The sequence below is a fragment of the Ursus maritimus genome, unplaced genomic scaffold (genome assembly GCF_017311325.1).
Source record: "Ursus maritimus isolate PB19 unplaced genomic scaffold, ASM1731132v1 scaffold_2, whole genome shotgun sequence".
NCBI lineage: Eukaryota > Metazoa > Chordata > Mammalia > Carnivora > Ursidae > Ursus > Ursus maritimus.
Window position 1 is genome coordinate 105,262,980 of NW_024424452.1, and position 22,088 is coordinate 105,285,067.

The window sequence follows — 22,088 nt, forward strand, 5'->3', positions numbered from 1 at the left end:
GTGGCATCCCGGAGACAAAGGGGCCATGTCTGGAGCGTCGGTCCAGAGCAGGCGGACAGGATGGGCGGGGTCCGGAGCTCCCAGGCTGAGTGGCTTGGCTGGGCTGGGCTGAAACTGTGAAGGACGCTTCCCCGGACGAGGTGGAGACCTCACGGAGGGATGCTGTGGCCATTCCCTGCTGGGGCAGAGGGAAAACACACTTGTCGTTCAAATTCCTTTGACTCACACTGTTTTCTGGGCTTGGACCACCCTACGCCCCAGCTCTGATGAAGCCCACCCTGGCCTCAAGTAGCACAGGATAGGGGCACCAGGACCAAGTGAAGAGGATGGCTCCGAGGAACGGTTTCCCAGAAAACAGGGCTAGTGAGAAGCAGCCAGGTGTGGTGAATCTTCATGCAGCTCTGCGGCTGACTCGCTAGGAGGCTTTCAGTGAGTCTCTTCACCCCTCTAGATCTTGGTGTCCTCATCCCTAAACTTGGAGTAGACCGAAGGATCTGGAAACCTGCGTCCACACAAAAACCCGCAGGTGGACGACGTTTATAACAGCGTTACTCGTAATTGCCAAAACCGGGAAGCAACCAAAATGTCCTTCGGTGGGGGAAAATGGACAGAGAAGCTAGTGGTCCAGCCACACGATGGAATGTTCTTCAGCACTAAATGAGCTGTCAAGCCATGAGAAGACATGGAGGAACTTCAAATGCACGTGACTAAGTGAAAGAAGCCGACCCAAAAAGGCTCCGTATCGTATGGTTCCAACTAGATGACATTCTGGAAAAGGCAAAGCTACAGAAACAGTGAAAAGATCAGTGGTTGGCAGGTGTGAGGGAGTGGGAGGGATGGACAGGTGGAGCACAGAGGATTTTTAGGGCAATGAAGCTACTCCGGACAATAATATAATTATGGATCCATATTATTACACACTTGCCAAACTCATCGAGGTATGCCACCACACTGACCCCTAAGGGAAGCTAGAGCTCTGGGTAACGATGTGCCCACAGCAGTTGAACAAATGTGCCACTCTGGTGGGGGCTGCTCATAGTGGATTTTGGCGAGGGGGTGGTGAGAAGTCTACGGAAAGTCTCTGAATACTTACGCTCAATTTTGTGTCAAACTTAAAACGGCTCCAAAAAATAAAGTCTATTTTTAAAACTAGGGAAAGCAACGTGTCCTACCACGTAGAACTGATTTTGTGAGATCACGTATTTAAGCATCTGGCGTGCACATAGGTGGGCACATGAGTTTTCTTTGTTCCTTTTTTGTGGCATTTTCCCCATTAACAAAGAATATATGTTCATTGTAAAAACTTAGCAACTATGCAGAAAGGTAAAACACTTGAAATTCCATCCCTCCGAGCAAGCATGTCATCTTACTTCCAGGTGGCTCTCTGAACAATGTGTATAGACACGTGTGTATTTTAATATAATTAGGACCATAGGACAAAACCTTTTTTGTTCAATGATATGTTTGTGGACGTCTTTCCATGTTCACCGATATCAACCTACTTTATCTATAATGGCTAAATAGTATATATTTTTAAAACTATCATAACTGTAGCTGGCCCCTGTAGGTGGATATGGGGTATTTCTAGTAGTGTGTTGTCATAAACAACCATGGGATGAACGTTTTAGTGAAGAGATATTTAAATACAAATAAATATACGCTCAGGATGAATTACTGTAGGAAATTAGTATCATCAATTAGGTAAGAACCTTCTCATTTACCCAATTCCTCTTTCATCCTGGACAGTATCAACTTGGTTAACAATTTTCTTTTTTAAAACCTGAGCAAGATTTTCGAAGTTCAAGTATTGGAGGGGTGTGGGGAGGAAGGAAGGGAAGGGAGCCATCCAGGGGTGGACAGAGGCGCCTCTCTGAGGTAGGGCAGGGTGGCCCCTCACCAGGCTGGCTCCATGTCCACCTGGCACCTCACTTATGCAGGGAGCCGAGCCCTGGGGCCTCCCTTGCTGGAGAATAGGGGTTCAGCGAAGGTCTGAGGATGCTTCGGGACTTTTTGCCTCAGGACTCAGTGGAGGTCTGGAGGAAGGTCAGTGGGCCCGGACAGGATTTGCACAGACAGGCTTCTGGAATGAGAATGCCTGATGCTGTGGCCACTGGTGAGATCTTGGGTTTGGGCCAGTTAATAAGAATAGTTAATATATATTGAATTCTTTCACCTAAGTACCTCATTGAGTTCTCTTGGCAACCCTGCGAGGCAGATACTGCTACCGAGGCACAGGGGACACTAGCCTGGGATCAGTTCAGCGCTCACACTGTGGCCTCTCCACTTTGGCAAAAGGCAGAGCACCCCCCTTACTCTGGTCACTTATCTAGTTCGTACCAAGCCCTTTCTGAATGTTTAATAGTGTCTGGTCCTCTCAAACACTGAGCAGGGCCCAGAGCACGGCTGGAGACTTGGGGGGCAGTGTTGCTGAGGGTCCATTAACCTGTGGGTCCTTTGAAAGAGGGCCTGCGGTCTAAGGGGAAATCTTGGGGCGACATGGGGAGGGGCGCTCCTGGCCAGGGCAGCAGGCAGGCTTGAGGCTGCAGGGTGAGGGTGTGTGTGGGGTGGGGGACTGCAGGTGGGGGAGCAGGACAGACAGGTGCAGTAGTGTTGGAGGCCATCTGGGTGGTCTCTGAGTGGTCACAGTTGGTCCAGCCCAGAGGCTTGTGTGGAGTGACTCCCAGTGCAAGAATGGGGGACCCTTGAAGTGTCCTGAGGAGGTCTGAGAAGGGACCCCTGATACTGGAGACTTTCCCCACTGACTTGCTCTGGGGGACCAGGACAGCCCTGACTTCTGCTTTTTATGTTAGGTTAACTTATGTTAACACTGTATTTTTCCAGTGCCCTTTTGTTTTTGTTTTTGTTTTTGTTTGTACTGTCTCAGAACAAAATTATTTTAAAACTAAAAGCCACTTGTGTGTTGCTTTGAAATGACTGGCTGGAGGCAGGTTGGCGAGATTACAGATCACCCACCAGGAGCTTAGTGGGGCGAGGCGTCTGCCTGGCAGGACAGTGCTGGGTGAGGGGGCGGAACGTTGACCGAGGGCCCCCTATGCAGTGCTCTGCGTCAAGAACCCCACTAAATCCTCATGGTAGCTCTATGAGCTGGCTCGTTCCCCTTGTAGAGTTGAGATTAATGCCCAGAGAAGTTCAGTAACTTACCCAAGGTCATGGAGCTGGTTGAGTGTGACTGAAGGCCAGGTCTACCTCTAAGTCCATTCTCTTGCCACTACACCACAGTATAGGCCGGGGACCTGAAGGCAGAAAGGGGCAGGTAGAAAGGTTCGTTCTGAGGTTGACCTTCTCCAAGTAGGCCTGGGGTGCCCAGAGAATGGTCACGGGGCTCCTAGATTCAGAGGCTGTCATGCTTCCCCCGTGGGCCTCAGAAGTGGCTTTGGCCATACAGGTCGAGAAGCTGTTCTTCACTGACCCCAGAGTGACTGTGAGGGGGGCTTGTGGGCTCGCTGCAAACCCGGCTGTTATCCCGGGTGCCAGCCTCCGCCCTCACCCCATGCCTTGGCCTCAGAGGGAGTTAAGTAGAGAGCTCCACGTTATCTTAGGGTCTTGTATGCAACTCTGGGGTGAAAGGGCCTGACGTTTCCTTATCAGACTCGCAGCTTTCCAAACCCAAATAAATCTCTGTTTTAAGCCACTAGTTCATGGTACTTTGTTACAAGAACTGGGAAACGAATGCAGTCTGGGTGGTGAGCGTGGGCCCCAACAACTCCCTCTCCATCCTGGCTCAGGGGTCCCTCCTTGGAGAAGGACCCCTCTTATGATTTGTCTCCACCATTTCTCCTTACGGTTCGCCCCTCTGTTTCCACAGGCCCCTCTTCCAGGACCTGGAGGCACAGTTATTCTCCTCAAAATATCCCCCAGGAAAGGGGCCAGAGGTTAGAGCTGGAAGGGACCGGAAGGAAGGGATAATAATTCTATTTTATAGATGACAACACTAAGGTCAAGAAATGCCAGTTCTCCCTAAGATACTTCGATTAGAACCTAGGAATGTTGCTCCCTGATCTCTGCTCCCTCTGCTTGGGGAGATCCTCAGACTATCTATTTTGTGGTGTCAGAGCTCCCTGCCCCCTCTTGGCCCCACGATGCGGGGATAGGAGTCTTCTGGGATCTGGTCCGTTCTTCAAGCTCCCCAGAGCCTCCTTCACTGAGAAAACTTCCCTGACTGCTGTGGCTGGCAGGGGTCTCTGTCCCCTGAACAGGCAGGCTTCCTGGAACTGTTGGACAGTCAGGCCCTGCTCTGTGCTGTCTTACCCGTTATCTTTTCACATGTGTGTCCTGTCTGCCCAGGTAGCCTGACTTCCCCAGAGGTCCTGTCTTACTCCTCCTCACCCTGAGGCGTGGGGAGGTTTGTGTGCAAGACATGGGAGTTGTTGCCAAAGATGGTGGTGCCGGCTGTTCAGGGAAGGCTGAGCCGTTCCAGGGGGCCTATGTGGCCCTGTGCCAGCCAGGGGCCCCTCCCTTTGCGTGTCCGGATTGAGCACCAGCTGAAGGCTGTGGAGGGCGATGGCACCGAGGAGTTGGCTGGGCGGCACCCCATGATGAGCTGTCTTGAGGGAAAGATGGCCTGCAGGGGTCACCCACCGGACCCCAGGGGAACGCGACCCGACTTTGGAATCTCCGTGGATCTCTCCACAAGGAGCACATCGGGCCTGCAGGCTACTGGCTGTGGCTGGCGGGGCTTGCTTCTGTGTTCCGAGAAGGGCATGGGGGCTCTGGTTCATGTCTGCCGGTCGAAAAGCCCTGGGCTTAGCATCTCCGGGGCCTGGAAGTATCAAGACGTGCTTCGGTGGTTTTGTGCTTCTGTGATTACACGGTCTGATGGAACAAAGTCATTGGAGCTCAAATGTGCTTTTTATGAAATCCCCAAATACTCTTCCTGGAGTCTTCTGTTCCCTAGTTCTGTACAGCTCAGCATCGGGACTGTAAAAAAAAAAAGTTTCTGAGGTTTTGGTGCTGTTTTCAGGGGGTGTGTCTGTGTTTGTGTGTATCAGAGAGACAGAGCAGAGAGACAGACAGAACATGAGAGAATTGGATGCACAGAGGGACATACAGAGCCTGTGTCAGTGGGACCAGGAGTTCAAAGGAGAGACTGGAAGACCTCCTCCTGTCTCGAGACGCTTTTCCATTTGTGAGTTGGGGGCAGCTCTTGCTTGTTGTAAAGTTAGAGCTTCTAGTCCTTCCTTCTCTTCCTTGTTTCCACTTGGCATCCCTGGGGCATTCTTCATCGCTCAGCACTCTGCCAGAGGCTGTACAGGTGTGTCCAAGGACCGGAGTCCTGGAACAATACTCCTCTGTATGGGCTCTGGCCCCCGTACTGCCTTATCAAAGCCCTAGCACTTCTGGGCACTGCGGGCAAGCGAAGCTTGGCCCGCATATCCTCCTGTACCGTTCACCCCACTAGACGTGAGGCTATCCTTGTGCCAGGCAGAGATCTCCTACTGGTGGCGGCGGGGGGGGGGGGGGGGGGGGGGGGCAGAAATGCATGTGGGCACTTGGAGGTGTGGGGTGCAGACCTCAGACAATGGCTTCACCATTCCGTCCCCAGGTGAGGGAAGGCTTCTATGGAGGAGAGCCAGGAAGGCCTAAACAAGGGTGGGGGTCTGAAGGAGGACACATTGGTGGCCTTTGGGCATGAGGGTGATAAGACGGAGAGCTCCTAAATGCCATCCTAGAAAGGTGGCCAAGAGCGTCAGGCCATTGAGTCAGATGGCTGTGGGGTTCTGGAATCTCTGTGTGTCCCCGCGTTTGTGAGAGTGCTTCCGGGCAGACATTCGTGGGAAAACCTGTGTGAGGAATGTGGCCCCGGTGCTCACCTTTGGGGGTATAAAGGAAGAGGGCAGCTGGAGTGAGTAAAGGTCTCCCACCAAAACTCCCCAAAAGAGTGGGAGAAGAGGAGACCCACCCCTGGGATGGAATGGAGTGTGTTACAGCAGCTTTCAAAAGAAGAGTCCAAATGTGTTTGGTTTTTGGAGCTTGTTACAAGGAAGGAAAAGAGCGTCAGCACCCTGAGCTCTTATCAGCCAAAAGTGGCCCCCTTGTCCCCAGGTCATCCAAACAAGTGCGGGCTGTCGTGTCCCCTGCCACCAACCCTACCCACACCAGCTCGTCCGGGCACACCTGGTTGCCCAGGAAGCCGGTCCTCTCAGGAGGCAGCCGCACCCTACCCGGTGGGTCTTCCAGCTCAGCTGTGGCACCTCCAGGACGGGTGACCCCAGCTGGCCAGGAAGCTCTCTGAGGGAACCCCACCTCAAACCTGGACAAATCTGAGCATTTTGCCTGCTGATGGCCTGGCACGGATTTCTTTTGCTGCCAGCCTTCGCTTCACTCCCGCCGTCCGTAGTACGTTCTCTCCCTTGCCTGGCCGAGCTTCGCTGCCTCCCGTGAAGGCCTCTGCCATGGAGCTGTGTGTCATTGGGCAACTCGCTTTACCCCTCTGAGCCTTGGTCTCCCTGCCTCCAGAGTAGTGCCAAGGCTCTCTTCAGCCCTGGAGATTAAGTCCTGCCTCCATGGAAATGAACGTTGTCTATGAAACGTATGCTTTCCCATGGGGCACCTGCTGTGGGATGTTGTCTGTAGGCCCTTCCAGCAGCTTAGAGAAGCCACCTCCACATTTCTAGCTGGGGCAGGGTCAGAGACAGGTAGCAGCCCTTCCTGTGGATGATAATGCCTCTGTCCCTAGAGGCACTTTTATTTGTTAAGACCTGTTCTCCCCTGGAACTATAAACCTCCCTGTGCACCGGGCAGGGAAGCTATTACCTGTATTTTACAGATGGGCACAATGAGGCCCAGAAAAGCGGTCTTTCTCCAGGGATCCATCACCCCCGGTGATTAATGTAAATTAGTAGAAAGAGCACCAGCCTAAAGTCAGATGATCTGACCTTGAGAAAGTCCCTAAGGTCCCTAGACCCCAATTCCCTGCCTTTGAAGTGGCAACAAAATGATTGCAAGGTCACACAAGATAATGGAGGTGAAAACAGTTTGCCAACGTGTAAAACACGAGTTCACTCTCACCATCCCTGGTGGCATCGAGCTGTTCTCCCACCCTCCGCGTCTCTCCTGCACGTTCTTCCTTCCTGGAGCTAAACACAGTCTCCGGGGTGTTTCTCTGGGTGGAAGTGGACAGGATCCTGCCTGACTCCTACCCCCCCCCCCCCCGTGGTTCTTCCACTGCAGACTGTAAATTCACCTGCCACCCGGAGTGCCGTAACCTGATCCAGCTGGACTGCGGTCGGCAGGAGGAAGGCGCATCCCAGGACAGACCGTCTCCAGAAAGCACCCTCCCCCCGATCTTCAGCCAGGTAGGCAGCAAAGCTCAAGGACCAGCGTGGGAACGGCTTCTGCTGGTATCCTCAGCTCCACTTTCTTTGCCCATGAGCTCTGGTCAGTGGGAGGTGGCATGAATATTCCACACATGGTGGATGCTGTCCCCTTCTGGCCAGACACACCCCTTTTCAAGGGAATGGGAAAATGGAATGGAAACAGCAACACAGAGAAGTGGGCGGATAGTCAGAAGTCCTCATTAGGTCTCTCCAAGCACAGGATCTCCTTCGGCCTGGGGTTCCCAGCCAGAAGTGTGGGTATAGTTGAGGGCAGGAAGGAGAGAAGGCTCCCAAAGGTCCTTTGAAGACTGACAGCCCTGGGGCAGCGGGGATGTTGGGTGGACTCCTCAAGCATATCATCCCCACTGCCAATCAGGCAGCCAATCTAGATTCAACTTCAGAAGGCCCATAGATATTCTTTCCTTGTGTTAAAGAACCAGGGAATTGATGCCCAGAGTAGCTCCTGGTTCTGGGTTTTGCCCAGGCACTTGAACCAGGATGTGTCCAAACTTTGATGTGTAGGATTTGGAATGGAGGCAGGAGAACGTTTTTTGATTCTGGCATTGAACAAGCATTTATTGAGTATCCCCTGGGTGCCGAGCACTGGTGAGAGTGGGGATCACAAATGATACATCCCAGTTCTTCTCCACAGAGAGCTTACATTCTGGCAGGGGAGGCAGAATACAACCAAATGGTATATACCGTGATGCATTTGTAGTAAAAGTATGAATCAAGTGTTTTGAATACAGGAGGCACTTGTTTCTGTTGGGAGAAATCTGGCAAGGCTTCCCAGAGGAGGTGACATTTGATCTGATCCTTAATGTATGAGTCCATGGTTGCTGGTCAAGGAAGTAAGGTGTGTCCCCAGATATCATTCATTTATTCATTTAGCAACTATGTTTTAAAGGTTGACCATGTGCCAGGCCCAGGAATGCCAAAGACTTAGTGATGAGGGGAACAGACATGGCCCCTGGCCTCCCTGTGCTTGCTGCAGAGCAGGGGAATGAGATTTTTAAACAAATAAGCAAAGCTCAGGGTGCTGTGACAGACAATATAGGTGCTGAATGACCGGTTATTTCCTGAAGAGAATGCCAGTGGCCCTGGGAAATCCCAAGTCGGCCCCAACGCCCGAGACTAGCCGTCCACAGTAGTCACCTGATGTGCCTTTGGGTGTCATCAGCCTTCTTGCGGTTCCCCCCACCCCTTTCTCTCCCACTAGGAAGCATTGCTAGAAAGCAAATATGATGTATGTTTTTATAAGAAAGAGATTGAATCGATTCTAAGATCCGTATCTTAAAAATTCTGTGCACCCTCCACACACTTTGGAATAGTAACTTTTTATAGTGTAGCCTGAAGGTAGCTGGGCCTCTTGGCAGGGCCTCGCCCCACGAGGGCTGAGGAGGAAAGAGAGACAAATCTGACCTCCCAAACCCTGGTGAATGATGCAGAATTTTGCTGAAGGTTTTCCTTACAAGACGGAGGAGGGAGGTTACATAGTACACCGTACAGCAGAATTTCCTAAAAATCAATTTCTGGAGACATTTTTCGTTGTCACAACTGGAGTGATGCCTCTGGCATCCAGTGGGGGAGGCCAGGGATACTGCTGAATGCCCTCCATGACATGGGACAGGCCCGCAACAAAGAATTATCTGGCCCAAAACATCAACAGCGTGGAGGTTGAGAGACCCTTTCCTGGAGCCGGTTAGCCAGGCCCCAGGTGGGGTGGGTGGAAGGCCCCAGGGCAGGCCCTGGAGTTTGCTCTATACCTCGCCTCCGCTTGGGATGTCAACAGCAAACGGGCTTCCAAGTCTGAGTATTTGGAAGCAGAGTGGCCCCTTTTCCTCTGTTGGGAAGAGGACTCAACCTCAGAACCCTCTGGCAAGCTGAATCAAGGCTGTGTCTAGAGTAGATCCACCACTGACCCATATAAGGAGCCATATAGAACCACCTGGAAGGATCCCAGAGTCCCCCGTGGGTGTCGAACGGCCCCCAGCCGCGAACGGCCTGGAGTGGGCTTTGTGCCTGGCCGGCTGGGTCAGGCTGTTATGTTTGCCTTGGACAGGCCTGACTGCATGCTTCAGCACAGCTAGGGCAGGACCTAGCCTTCTATCAATAAAACCTGGGCCCTGCTCCAGGCTCACTCCCCTTTTCTCAAAAGCTTGTTTGTGCTGATTTCCGCCTTGACTTGATTTTCAGTTAAATACCAGGATGGAGCTTTCTTTCACCTTGACACTGGGCTGAGCTAGCTTCATGCGCCAGTGCCATCTTCCTGGGGGGATTTGCTGTGGCCCCCTCTGAGCTCAGCTAGTGTGGGGGGCATATAGCAGCTGGGCGGTCTTGGCTTGATGTCCTTTCTCCTCTCCACTCTTTAAGGAAAAGAAAAATCCCAGATATTCCTCCATCCGGAGGAGACGACTGTTTGTTAATATTTTTGTATTTTCTGCCCGTACATTCATACATTTTTCAAAACGTGGTTGAGATCACCCCGTAGACAAGTTTTTGGCCTCCACCTTTGAAAAGGAGCAATCCCAAGCTTCTGGCTGCCTTCTCTCTGCCATGGCCGAGGGAGGCCCAGAGGGAGGGAGAGGGGGCGGGAGCGTGGGGCAGGGGCAGAGATGGGCTCTGAGCCCCTGGCTGCAAACTCACAAGGCCCTGTGAGTTTCCAAAGCGGGGAAACTGAGGAAGGCCGCTGCCTGTGCTGTCTCCACCACAAAACTGGTGCTTCTCGAGTCTCTCCTTGGGGATTTCTAAGGTCTGTGACATGCGACTTTTTCCTTGGGCACCATTATTGACCTAGCAAATCTCTATGTGCACCCCAGACCCCTTCTTCATCTGAAGCCTGATTGCTAGAGAACATTGTTGGCACTGGCCGAACACCACGAAAAGCTGCTGACATGGCTATGGCTCCTTTATGGGGCACTTACATCCCAGTGACCTTGTACTTCAGGGGGTCTTCAAGTTGCTCCTCTGGTGGAAAAAAAAAGCCCTCAGGGCCTCCCCAGTGCCCTCACAGTGGCCTGCGAGTTTGCCAGTTTGTCCACACTTTTCATTGCCCTTTGGGAAGCGGCCCCCAGGAGTGGGAGTTCCTGGCCCCAACTGTTGATTCTCAGAACCCAGGGCAGCCCGGGGGGTGGGGGTGGGGGTCCTGGCAGCTCTGCCTCTAGTCTCGGTACATCAGATGTGCAGAGGACAAGCAAAAAACACAAGCACTCTTCCTTCCACTCCAATCACTTACAGCCAGGGGTTGAGCCGGCTGCGGGCTGCCGGCTGCCGGCTGCCGGTTGCAGGTTCCTTCCCCCTCCCCCTGCCCCTTCACCTGGTTGCCAGCATCCCCCACTCCTGGCTGCACAGCCCGGCCCCTCCCTCGGCGGTTCCCAAACCTCACTCAGGTACTTTCCACACTTGGGAGCCTGGCCATACCCACGTTCCCCCTGTGCTACTATTTACTTAACATTTCTCTTTAAATAGGTTTATTTTCTTAAACTTCAATAAAACGCATGTTAAAGAAAATTTTGAAAACCCTCGAATCACTGGTTTGATATATGGAGGATTTTTTTTTTCCTGACGCATATTCAATTAATACTTAATCTCTAAAATGAAAAGAACAATGTGTTTCTGAGGACTGCCTCAGATTCCTTCCACACATGTCTATTGGGCCAGGCACGGCTCTAAAATCCTTGCAGGTGCCGTCAGTGGGAAATGCTGCGAATGGAGGCTAGTGTCTTAGGTCGTGGGTGCTTCGATGACCAGGGCCCTGGGTCCAGCCGCTGCCTACAGGATGCTGTGAGCAGCGGAGAGAGCCCGGCTAGCTGGAAAGAGAAGTCCAGCCGTTGGAGCCAATGTTAAGGCACTCATCGAAGGAGAGCTGGATCTGTGTGCACTGTGGGGAATAGTGCGCAGTGAAAACAAGTCACCCCACAGTACCGACAGGACAAGCCTATCTGTATTTTGCACATGTACGTATGTGTGTGTTAGTGCGAAGCGATGGCTTGGACGCCACCCGGCAAACCACAGAAAAGATTTCACCTTGGGGGTGGGTAGGAGTCCAAAGGGGTAGAGTTAAACAACTTCCAGCTTTTGCTGTTTGCATCAGTGCTGTTGGAATAACTGATGCTCTCATCTGTTTCCAGGGTAGAATTTTTTTTTTTTAAGCAATAAATATTTTCTTAAAGAAAGCAAAGAGCTTCTCGGTGGTAGAAGAACTAGGTTCTGATCCAGACTGTAGACAGCATACTTGATACGTGAGCCGGGGCAAGCCTCCTGGTTCTCTGGGCCTTGGGTTTCTCCTCTGAGAAGTGGGTGGTGTGCTGGGTGGTCATGAGGCTCCACAGGGAAGACGTGTGTGAGAGCGAGTGCAGACCGAGGCCTACGTATCACCAGGTAGCATGCCGGGGCTGTGTCTGTGCCTCCCAGGGCCCTACTGGAGAGTTCATCCTGTCCCCCCTGTGATGAAAACCCGTGGTGGCTTCCCATGGCCCTCGAAATCAATCCAAATCTGGACTAGCACAGAAATCCTTCATGGTCTGGCTCTGCCAACTCTCCAAATTACCAGAAAGATGGGCTACTGTCCTGGGCCTAAAACCAGGGCTCTATGACCTTGTGGTCGGTGGGCACTTTTTTGCTCCAAGACTTCCAATTATGTATTGCTCCCTCTATAGATGGAAAGACCAAGACCCTGTCCCCACCCACCAAAGGGACAGACAGATGGCTTCCCAAGCTCCGGGGTGGATCAGCCACACAGGGTGCTGGCTTGCTGCCTTTCTGCCACATCCCTCCCCCTCCCGCCCCCCCTCCCCCACCAGCCCTCCTTAGCAGGGCCCCGGCTGGAATCACCTCCGTCAGCCCCTGCAGCCGCTGTGCGGTGGTGATTCAGCTGGCGTGGAGAGCTGAGTTTCCTGGCTCCTGGCCCCGTGCTCCCTCCCGCAGGCCCGCCACCGTCTCTCTACCCAGGGCTCTGCCTTTCCAGAATCCTGGCCGCTCCTGCCCCAACCGCGGGCCCAAAGTCCCCGTGCTGAACCCAGAACTACCACACGGGGGAGCCAGAAGCAAGCCGGGGGAGCCTGGGGGGCGGGGTCTGTCCCGGGGCGGGGTCTGTCCCTGAGCGCCTCCGGAGCACATCCTGTTGTGGACACCTGCAGTCTTCTCCGTGGATTCTGGGTCCTGCGTCTGCTCAGAAATGCTCGGCAAAGGTTTATCACATTGGATTGTGACTGATAACAACAGGGGTTAACATTTGTTAAGGCACACCGTGTGTTCTACTTGTTTTATCAGTTATTGAGGGAAAAATATTGCAATGTCCAACTGTAATTGCAAATTAGCCATTTCTCCTTATGGTTTTATCTTGCTGAATCTTGAGGCTCCATTATTCAGTACATAAACATTTAGGATTATTATGTTCTCTTGATTAATTGACCTCTTCTCATGATGAAGTAACCTTCTTTTTCCGTGGTAATATTCTTTGCTCTGCAATCTACTCTGTCTGATATTAATACGAGCCACTCCAGCTTTCTTTATATTACCATGAGCATATTTACCAACCCAACCTTTTACTTTTAGGCTATTTGTGTCTTTATATTTAAAAGTCATTTCCTGTAGACAGCAAATAGTTGGATCTTGTTTATTTTAAAATCCAATTGGATAATCTCTGCCCTTTAACTGGATTATTTAGATCATTTGCATTTAATGTGATTATTGATATAATTAGATTTTAAGTCTATCATCTTTCTATTTTTTTCTGTCTGGCCTTTCTGTTCTTTGTTCCTTTTTTTCCCCCTCTGTCTTGTTTTGGATTAATTGAATATATTTCATGATTCCATTTGATTTCATTTGTTGCCAGCACACCCACATGTGCCAAAGGCAGGAGCCAGTCCCCAGCTGTCTTGCTCCACTCTGGCTACATTTGAGACAGCCGCTCCACCTTCCACAGACTTCCTTCCACGCTCTAGAAGACAGAAGTGCTGGCCAAAGCTGTCAGTGATTCATCTCCGCTAGACAGCCGCCTCTCACAGGAGCTGCCCCAAGGCCTATCTGACCAGCTCATGCCAACCCATGAAGCTTGTTTCTGATCAGGCAGAGCAGAAAGGCTTCCCAACCAGGAGGCACCTGGATCCTGGCTCTGAGGAGGGATAGAGCTCTAGTACTTATTTCTCTAGAATTCCTTAAGTACTGGAGACCTTCCCCGGTGTTCCCCCCAGCCCCACTCCCTACTTCTACCCAAGAAACAGTGGCTGCTTGAGATGGCCTCTGGCTGGGCCAGGTCAGTCCTGAGCCTCTGAGGAGGCAGTGAGGTCTCTTTCTATGTGTCATAGTGTGAGAATTGTTCATGTCTCACCCTCACACTGCCCTGGCTAACTGGTCTTGCCTGGAGAGGGGCAGATGAGGGATGGGGGGTGTTGGTCAGAAACATCTGTTGTGATTCTCTAGTCTGATGAGAAAAGGACAGTTAGAAGGTAGACTCCCTGTGCCTGAGTCAGACCTGGCAGGAGCTCTTCAGGACATTGCCTCTTGGTCTGGGCTAATTTCACTGCATTCAGTGTTTTTAAGTGGAAGCGCTGTTAGCCTAGCAGCCAAGCAACAGAAGTGCTGTGTGGGCTAGAACCCGCGAGAAAGTGAATCTCCTGTGAGTCTAACCTACGTGGTGTGTAGCCGCTTACCTTTTATGACAGGAAGTCGTCTGGCGAGAAATTGAGACCTTGGCTCCGCACAGCTGGTTTAATGCTGTAAAATGCTGCTCTGGGGATGGAGAATGGAATTCTTAAGGTTCAACTCCCCCGAAAGGACATCTGGGAAAGGTCGCCTCTGAAAAGCATGGGGAAGGTGGGGGTGGTCCGGTGAATACGTGTCAGGAAGAGGGGAGGACTTGGGGGTTTTGACAGGCGGAGAAAACAGCAAAACAAACCACAAGAGGGCAGGGCAGCTGCTGGGAACATGAATCAAATTCTGTGCAGCTGAAGGAGGGAGATTGCCTTGTGGCTGGAGGTGGGTATGAATGAACTGCTGGCCGTCACGGGTTGGGAAGGGCCTTGAAGGGCCTTGAGGACCTGCTCCGGAGTTTGGAACATCACTGCAGGCACGGAGGAGTTGTTGGACGAAGGACAACAATTGCGATGGAAAGCTGTCAGACATGGGGGGTCTGGGTTTGAAATCAGATCCTACCATGTACTTGCTCTATGACCTTGGTTAAATGAACCATTCTGAGCCTCAGTTTACTCATCTGCAAAAAACCTCCTTGCGGGGTTGTGCCGATCCAGTGAGATTGGGAAAGTCTAAGAGCTTGGCAACTTTTTTTTAAAAAGATTTTATTTATTTATTTGAGAGAGATAGAGACAGCCAGCGAGAAAGGGAACACAAGCAGGGGGAGTGGGAGAGGAGAAGCAGGCTCCCAGTGGAGGAGCCTGATGTGGGGCTCGATCCCAGAATGGTGGGATCACACCCTGGGCCGAAGGCAGACGCTTAACGACTGAGCCACCCAGGCGCCCCGAGCTTGGCAACTCTTACATAACTTTTTATTTCATGCTGTTCTACTAGAACGTGCGTGGTGAGAGGCAGAGACTTACGTCTTATTCAGGCCTGAATTTGAACTCCTAGTCTAGTACTTGCACGTAGAAGGTGCCTGGTAAATATTTCTTAAATGAAGGGCTGAAAGAATAAGCAACGAGAGCTGGACACAGAGTAATGAGTATAATACAACACAGTAATAGTTATTCAATAGCTGTTAGTTGAAATTCGAATAGAAGGTTTTATGAAAGAACATCCCTGATTAGATCTTAGTATAGAAGAGTGACTTTGGCAACAACGGGGCGGGGAGTTTGGAGAAGGCTGAGATGGAAACAAAGGAAACTACTAGAAGGCTTTGCAGTAATCTACCTTCATGGTATTCATTGAGCTGGGAACTACTAACGGTGAAGCAGCAGGTGGAGGGGGAGGCAGGGCATAACGAGCTCAATTCTGGACTTGTTGCCAGCGAGGCTTCAAAGGGGAGTGCTGAGTACTCGGTGAGCTGGGGCAGGGACCCATCTGGAGACACCCGGGAGGGAGAGAATTCTGAGGCATGAGTCTGTGAGGTACAGTTGGTACCATTGGCAGACGTCAGACTAGGCTAATGGGGAGGGGAAGGGGGCAGGACAAGAAGACAGTCAATGGTGGATCCTGGAAAATCCCAACAGGCTAAAGGGAACACAGGGGCATAGGCAGACTGGGAAAGTAGTTCCTGCCTGGTCTGTAACGGCCTTTGATTTCAGGCAGGAAGGTATTATGAGAGCAATCACAGGGGTAAATAACCTGTACTACTACAGAATGTTCCAGAACTTGGTTCTGGAGTCAGACCAGCAGGGTTGATTGGGCACCACCATTAACTCGCATGTAGGACTATGCGCAAATTGCTTAACCTGCCTGAACCTCCTTTTCCTCTCTGCAAAACAGAGATAATAACTGTAGCTTCCTCGGTCAGTTCGTTGTGGGGATTAAATGAAACGGTGCACACAGAGCTCGCGGTACAGGGCCTGCGCATACCGGCTAAGAATGATTTCAAACTCTGTTTCAGCGGGCGCGTGACCCCTCACCCTGGTTTTCAGCCTCTGAGTACGTTGGTAGGTCACAAGGCCCCACGTCTGACCCCCACCCCGCCACCCTTCACTGGACAGCTGAGGAATCCTGGGGTGCAAAGCTGCTCCAGATACCGTATCAAGCTGGAGTCGGAGCTGGGCTAGAACAGCAGCTCCTGACTCCCAGTCTTGTGATACAGTTTTTCTGGAACACACAGAACCACACGGTGGATCAAACGAGGGCATCTGGGCACATGTCAGGATCACATCTGAGAAAGGAAGAAAGCTGAAAATAGCGTCTTTCATCATCTGAAATTTTGAGCCAAGAAAGTCACCCATTTCACCATTTCAGTGGGGCTTTCTGAACCCCGGCACGATGCCTTGCATTTAAGGCTCCGGAGGCTGCAGCCTGAGGTCCGGACACCTCTTCCCGGGCTCAGCCCCTATTCTTTGTGTGCCCACCGCCAGAGGCTCAAAGGCTATCGCTGAGGCTCCTGCGTCCCCTGCCCCTTCTCCCCCTCTCCCAGGTTGTCAGTGCCAGTGATTATTCATAGGGAAGAGGTGCTGACGAGGTCATCAGACACTGAACGGAATCCAGTCTTCCTCTCTTAGGGCCCCTGGAGCTTCAGTCTGGACTTCCTCCTGGAGGCTGGCCAACTTATTGTATTGTATTTGATCTTTGCACATTTCTTCTAGTCCCAAGGTCCTCACGGACACAGTCTCTGTGTTGCTGACTTCTTACTTGTGGCTCCCTTGCAGGCCTGGAGTCATTGGCAGGGGGAGCGGGGTGGGGAAAGACACTAACTAGGAGGGAAGAAGCGTGGAAAGCATGAGCTGGGATGGAATGTGTTACTTCCCTCACTTTCCTATCTGTAAAATGGGTATAACAACCCGCTTTCAAGGTTCTAGAGCCGCCTAAGGAGTGAATGGTAAAAAAGGCTTTCAGAAGCCCTATTCAGACACCAGTTTTTCATATTTGGAATGGCGTGGAGCAGTACCCTAAAAGAACACAGTGTCACTTAGAACTTTTCCTAACCAGGTCTGGCAGCTGGCATGTTGCTCAGAAGGAGAGATACATGCTGACTCCTGGGATACTTTGGCTTGGGGTTCAAAGAGGTTGTTACCTGCTGTCTCTGAAGATTGAGCAGTTTGAAAATGTAGCATTGCAGCGGCTTTGCAGAGAGAGGTCCCTACGTGACACCAAGGACACAGTGTGGCCACAAAGAATCTGGGGCCTGTGGTTTTTTAAGTATTGGATTCCCACGGAGCCAGGAGGTTCCTTTTATAAAGAAGAGTGTGTTTCTGTGCTGGCTGGACAAAGCAATAGGCTACTGATGGCCCAAGGATCACACAGAGCCTCTCTCTGCAGCGTTCATCATTCCAGCATTGGACTGGGATGTACTGGCGGGCTAACACCAGATTCCTTTGCCTGAACCGCTGTCTCTGGGGACACCCCCCCCCCCCAAAGAATCAGCCTCTAAAATACTCATTTCAAGAAAAGAGTGTTCCAGACGAGGTCAGAGGCTCTTCAACCCTATAAAATGTGAGCTCTTCCCCCCAGACTTCCCTGGGTAGCTCACTCATCCCCAGCTGCTCACTTGCACTTCCTGTCTCCCTGCTGGTGTGGACCGCTCTCCTGAGTCCAGGACGGCCAGCCCGCTAGGGTGGCAGCTCTCAACTGCCTCATGTTCGTACCTGCCAGGCACCCACAGGCTTTTGGGAAAAAGACTGTGTGGGAGGGTGGAGCCAAATTGGGCTGCAGTTTGAAACCCTCCCGAGCACTGACAGATTTGGCTAAGGTAGGGAAGGAATGGGGTTCCTCATAAAAAATAATGAGAGCTTAAAATGGAGTTGTCAGCTTGGTATCCAGGGGTTGAGTCTAGCCCTCTGGCCAGCTTGTGCTTCCCGGGGACTGGAATGTTTCAGACCTGCAGAGAAAGCTTCGCAAACTTACCTGGATAGAGTCCTGATAACCCTTCTCGGCTACTCTCTGGGGTGCACGGGGGGCCAGAGACCCTCAGACTCTGTGAGCATGGTGCCCCCGGCATTGCCAGGCTCTGAAGGCTTCAATTTCCTTTCCTGGGACTCCAGGCCCCACTGTAGTGAAAGATGACAGAGTGCACACTAGAACAGTCCCACTTCTGCAGAGAGACTGTAGATCCCAGTGGCTCAGAGCATGGGCCCTGGAGTTGTACGGCCGGGGTCTGAGGCCCAGCACACATATCCTCCTTGTATGACTCTGAGCTTCAGTTTCCTCATCCATAAAATGGGAATAATAATCTCTACGTCAAGGCCACTGGGCAAGTTAAGTGACTGGGCACGGGAGTTATGCAAACAGGGGTACCTCTAACTGCTATTGCTGCACAAACATGGTCTGAAAAGTTACGGGAGTGTCGCCCTAATTGCTTGGAGGGCTAAATCCTAGTCAAGGAAGATGTTCCTTCATCCAGTCTGATGGGGACATGGACGTGAGCCGTCTTTGATGGGAATGATAAGAACTGGCAAAGACCCCCTCCTGGCCAGACTGTCAGAAAAACGTACAAATAACCTGGGTGGGGTGTGCAGGCGCCTTTGGTATCCCGAGCCTTCCTGAGGGCCACGTTCTGTGCCTGTGTGGGTGCAAGGCGAGGCTTGCGCTCCAGGTTGCCATAACTTTGCATATGATTTGCATCTGCTTGTGGGGCCCCTGCAGTTTCTTCTGGCATTTCCAAGTTAAAATATTGCTGCTTCTCCAGGCAGACCAGATATTGATTTTCTTCTTCTCCGGTTCCTTCTCCAACCACTCTGATTGACCGGGCTCCTCGTGAATGGGGGATGTGAGAGTGGATGAGGAGGTGGATGGGGGGAAGGGAGGAGAGACGCCCGACGACCTTAGAGCACAATTCTACTCCGTGAATATGAGCCATCACGGGTGATGAGAAGGAGCTGTTTCCAGAGGGATGAAGAAAGGCCATAGGGAATTTTCGCCCTCGCATGCGTCCTGGTCTGTTCCTTTCCCGCATCCCTAACCCGACCTCTAGTGCCCCAGGTCCACCTGTCCCTGGGATCCAGCCCCCCCTCCCACCCCGGGAGGCGGGGAGGCGCAGGCGAGGGGGAGGGGCGCCGCGACAGCCGAGCCGGGCTTTGGGGAACCTTGCGAGAGGAAGTGGCTTCCGACTCCTCTGCGCGCAGGGCGAGGGGCAGGAAAGGCGCGGGCAGGCGGGGGAGGTGTCGAGATGGCGTTCCGCGCGCGGGGCGGAGGGGACGAAACCGCAGATGCCGAGTGAGCCGGCGAGCGCGGCGTGCGAGGCGGGCGCCCACGTCCCACCCAGGAGCTTGCAGCGCGGGCTGCGCGCTGGGCAGGGCGCACGTTACCCCGCCGCCCGAGCCGCTCGGGGCCCAGCCTGAGAGCCCAGTTGGCCGGCGCCGGCTGCGCCTGGCCCGGTGACCGCGCCGCGCGCCGCAGGGTTGGGAGCTCGCGCCGGCGGGGGCCCCGGGGCGGGGACCCCCCACCCCCACCTCTCCCTTCCCCTGGCCGCCGCGGGAGCCCGGCGGGTCACACACGCGCCCGCTGCCTCGCGGGGCCCCGGGCTAGATGACGGTGGACAGCAGCATGAGTAGTGGGTACTGCAGCCTGGAGGAGGAACTGGAGGATTGCTTCTTCACTGCCAAGACCACCTTCTTCAGAAATGTGCAGAGCAAACATCCTTCGAAGGTAAACATCATGATCCAATGCAAGAGCCTTTCACGGCGGGGGTGGGGGTGGGGGATCACCTCGGTTAACGGGCAAGGCCATGTGTTACCTGAGCAGGTGGCCAGTTGCCTTGGGGACACTCTCAAACTGGTCGGCTGAGTGGACCAAGGGTTGGATCTGGAGCCCTTCCGGGACCACCAGCAAACACTCTTCTCTTTTTAATGCTCTTTTCAGTATTTCCTGGCCCCGGACCTTTTCAAAATGGCTCTCTATGACTTGGGGACAGCGCTTGGCTCAGGGTCTGTTGACATGCTCACCTGTACCTGGGAGGGTGACAGGGCAGCTGCTCTGTGTCACTACCCCTCCGCCCCAAACCTGAGCTTTGAAGCTCTGGGTGGAAAGCGGATGGCACCCAGTAGGATAAACATGCAAAGATTGAAACTTCCGTATTGTGAGTGGCCGGAAACCATCTTAAAACACAGTTTTAGTGACTTTGCAGAAGTGCAGGGTGAAGCAAACTAAACCTTCTCTCCTAAGTGCTTGTCCTGCTACCATTCTAACTTACAGATTTGGTTGGGGTAACCTAAAGGGGGTTGTATGTGTTTCCTACCACAACTCTGGACACCCTGAACAGCTGAGTCCCCTGGCCACACCCTCCCAATTGCTACAGGTCACGTATCTGCCACCTCCTTGGTGGGAGTGGTGGCAGAGGTATGTTTGTTTATTTGTTATATTATTTAGATAGAGGGTTCCAAGCCAGGTCCTTGGAGAGGTTGCCTAACAGGGACTGTTTGTAGACAGAAGTGAGCTGTGAAGTTTCTCAGGTGTGTGCAGGCTCGTCATTAATTAAGCAGTCCTACATGGGTAGATTAACCAAAAACTTCCCCAGGCCTGACTCTGGGGCCTCCTTTGTGAATAATTCATCTTGCCTGTAGGCCCCGCATTTCCTGGGTTCTGACATCACACAAATACCGGACCTTTCAATTGTGAAAGGATGCCTAAGTACCAAAGGAAAGGTTTTGATATTAGTGTTTGAAGGAACCGACAAAAACAGGCCCCTGGAACCCACACCTGCCATGTGGGCACCCCCTCATGAGGCTGGGGAGCAGGGCCGGTTCTGGGCGGCTGGGGGCAGGAGTAGGTAGGGCTGTAGATAGGGCTCGTGCAGAACAGCATGGCTGCCGAGGGGAGGTGTCCTGCTCTCTCTTGGGGTTCTTGCCTCATTGTATGGATGGTCCCCCAAGCCCCACCCCACAGGCACTCCAGCTGTCTGGGGTCTTTAGAAGGGTGGTTCTCAACCTTAGCTGCACTCTGGAATTAGCTGGGGAGCTTTAGGAAATGTGGGTACCCGCCCACCAATAGAGAGTTTAACTTAATTGGCTTGGAGTACAGCCTGGGCATCAGGATTTTGAAAAGCTCCCCGGGCGATTCTGATATGCAGCTGAGGTGAAACCATTGCTCTGTAGGGTTTTGCTGCTGCCTGGGGAGGAAATGGTTCCTGTTTTGAAAACGGAGTTTAGCTGCTGTGCTTACTGCCAGGCAGGCTGTGAGCCCTTGGTCCCAGAAGGTGGGCTGTTGGCAGGATGGCGTGGACGAAAGGGCACTGCAAAGCTGGGGTTTCTTTTGCTTGGCGAATGAAAAGGTAGCTGTGCTGGTATTTCTCGGGAGAGATAGAAATATCTCGTAAGAAGATATGCTGGGGTGGGGCCGGGGATGGTGGATGACTTGTTCCTTGGCCCAGACAGCCTTTTGCCCCCTCCCTGCTTCCCAACGCTCCTTCTTAGCACCACTCCCGAAAATACTCCACTGGTTCAGCGCCCACATCAGCTCTTTCTTTACTTTGTCTAGTTCTTGAATCCTTTCCCTAACATGAGGCCTCTGCCTGTCTCCCTACCTCATTTTGCCCCAGCACAGAAGCCGTCAGGGGGCAGGAATTCCTTTTAAGAAACTCATTTGCTGGACCTTGCACGGGGTGATAAGGATGAATGCTCCTGAAGGGAAAGGATGGTGGGCATGGCCCCTCTGAGCCTGGCTTCCGCCGAGCCCCTGGGTGAGAAGATCTGGGCCAAAGGGCAGGGCTCCTCAGCCCAGACTTGCTTTCAGCGCTGCCCTGTCCGAGGAGCAAGGCCTGGGGGTGAAGGGCAGTGTGACCAACTTGGGAGCTGGGGAAGCTTCATCCAATCGTTTCTGTCTTTCGTCCTTCAAAGTGCCCTTCCGCCTTTCATCACATTTGCAGCTCCGTCTTCTCCCTTACAGCCACTTCTGGAAGAGGGTTCCAGAGAGACCTGCTGCCCTATCACCATCCCATTCTGACCCCTAACGATGATGCTTTTTGCCTACCCGAAGACAGATCACTTCTGAGCTCCTAAGGGAATTCCTCTTTCCTGTCTCCAAGGAAAGGCGTTTGTGTGTTTCCCTGGTCGCTGAGAGACTAGGGCCCCCATCCCAGCAACGTCAGGACTGCGGCTATAAATAGCCTTGTCGGAACAACCTGTATCTGCCAGCCTGTGCGGGGCGGGGACCCAGCTGCTCTTC

At 52.6% G+C, this 22,088-nt stretch overlaps 1 protein-coding gene across 1 annotated transcript in view; it reads left to right on the forward strand.

The window, feature by feature from the left end:
* RASSF5 (Ras association domain family member 5) overlaps positions 1-22,088 on the forward strand; it is a 65,655-nt gene that overhangs the window by 17,219 nt on the left and 26,348 nt on the right. Inside the window, 1 exon segment of the mRNA XM_040636537.1 lies at positions 7,192-7,316. Within this exon segment, the coding sequence (XP_040492471.1) occupies positions 7,192-7,316 (125 nt within the window).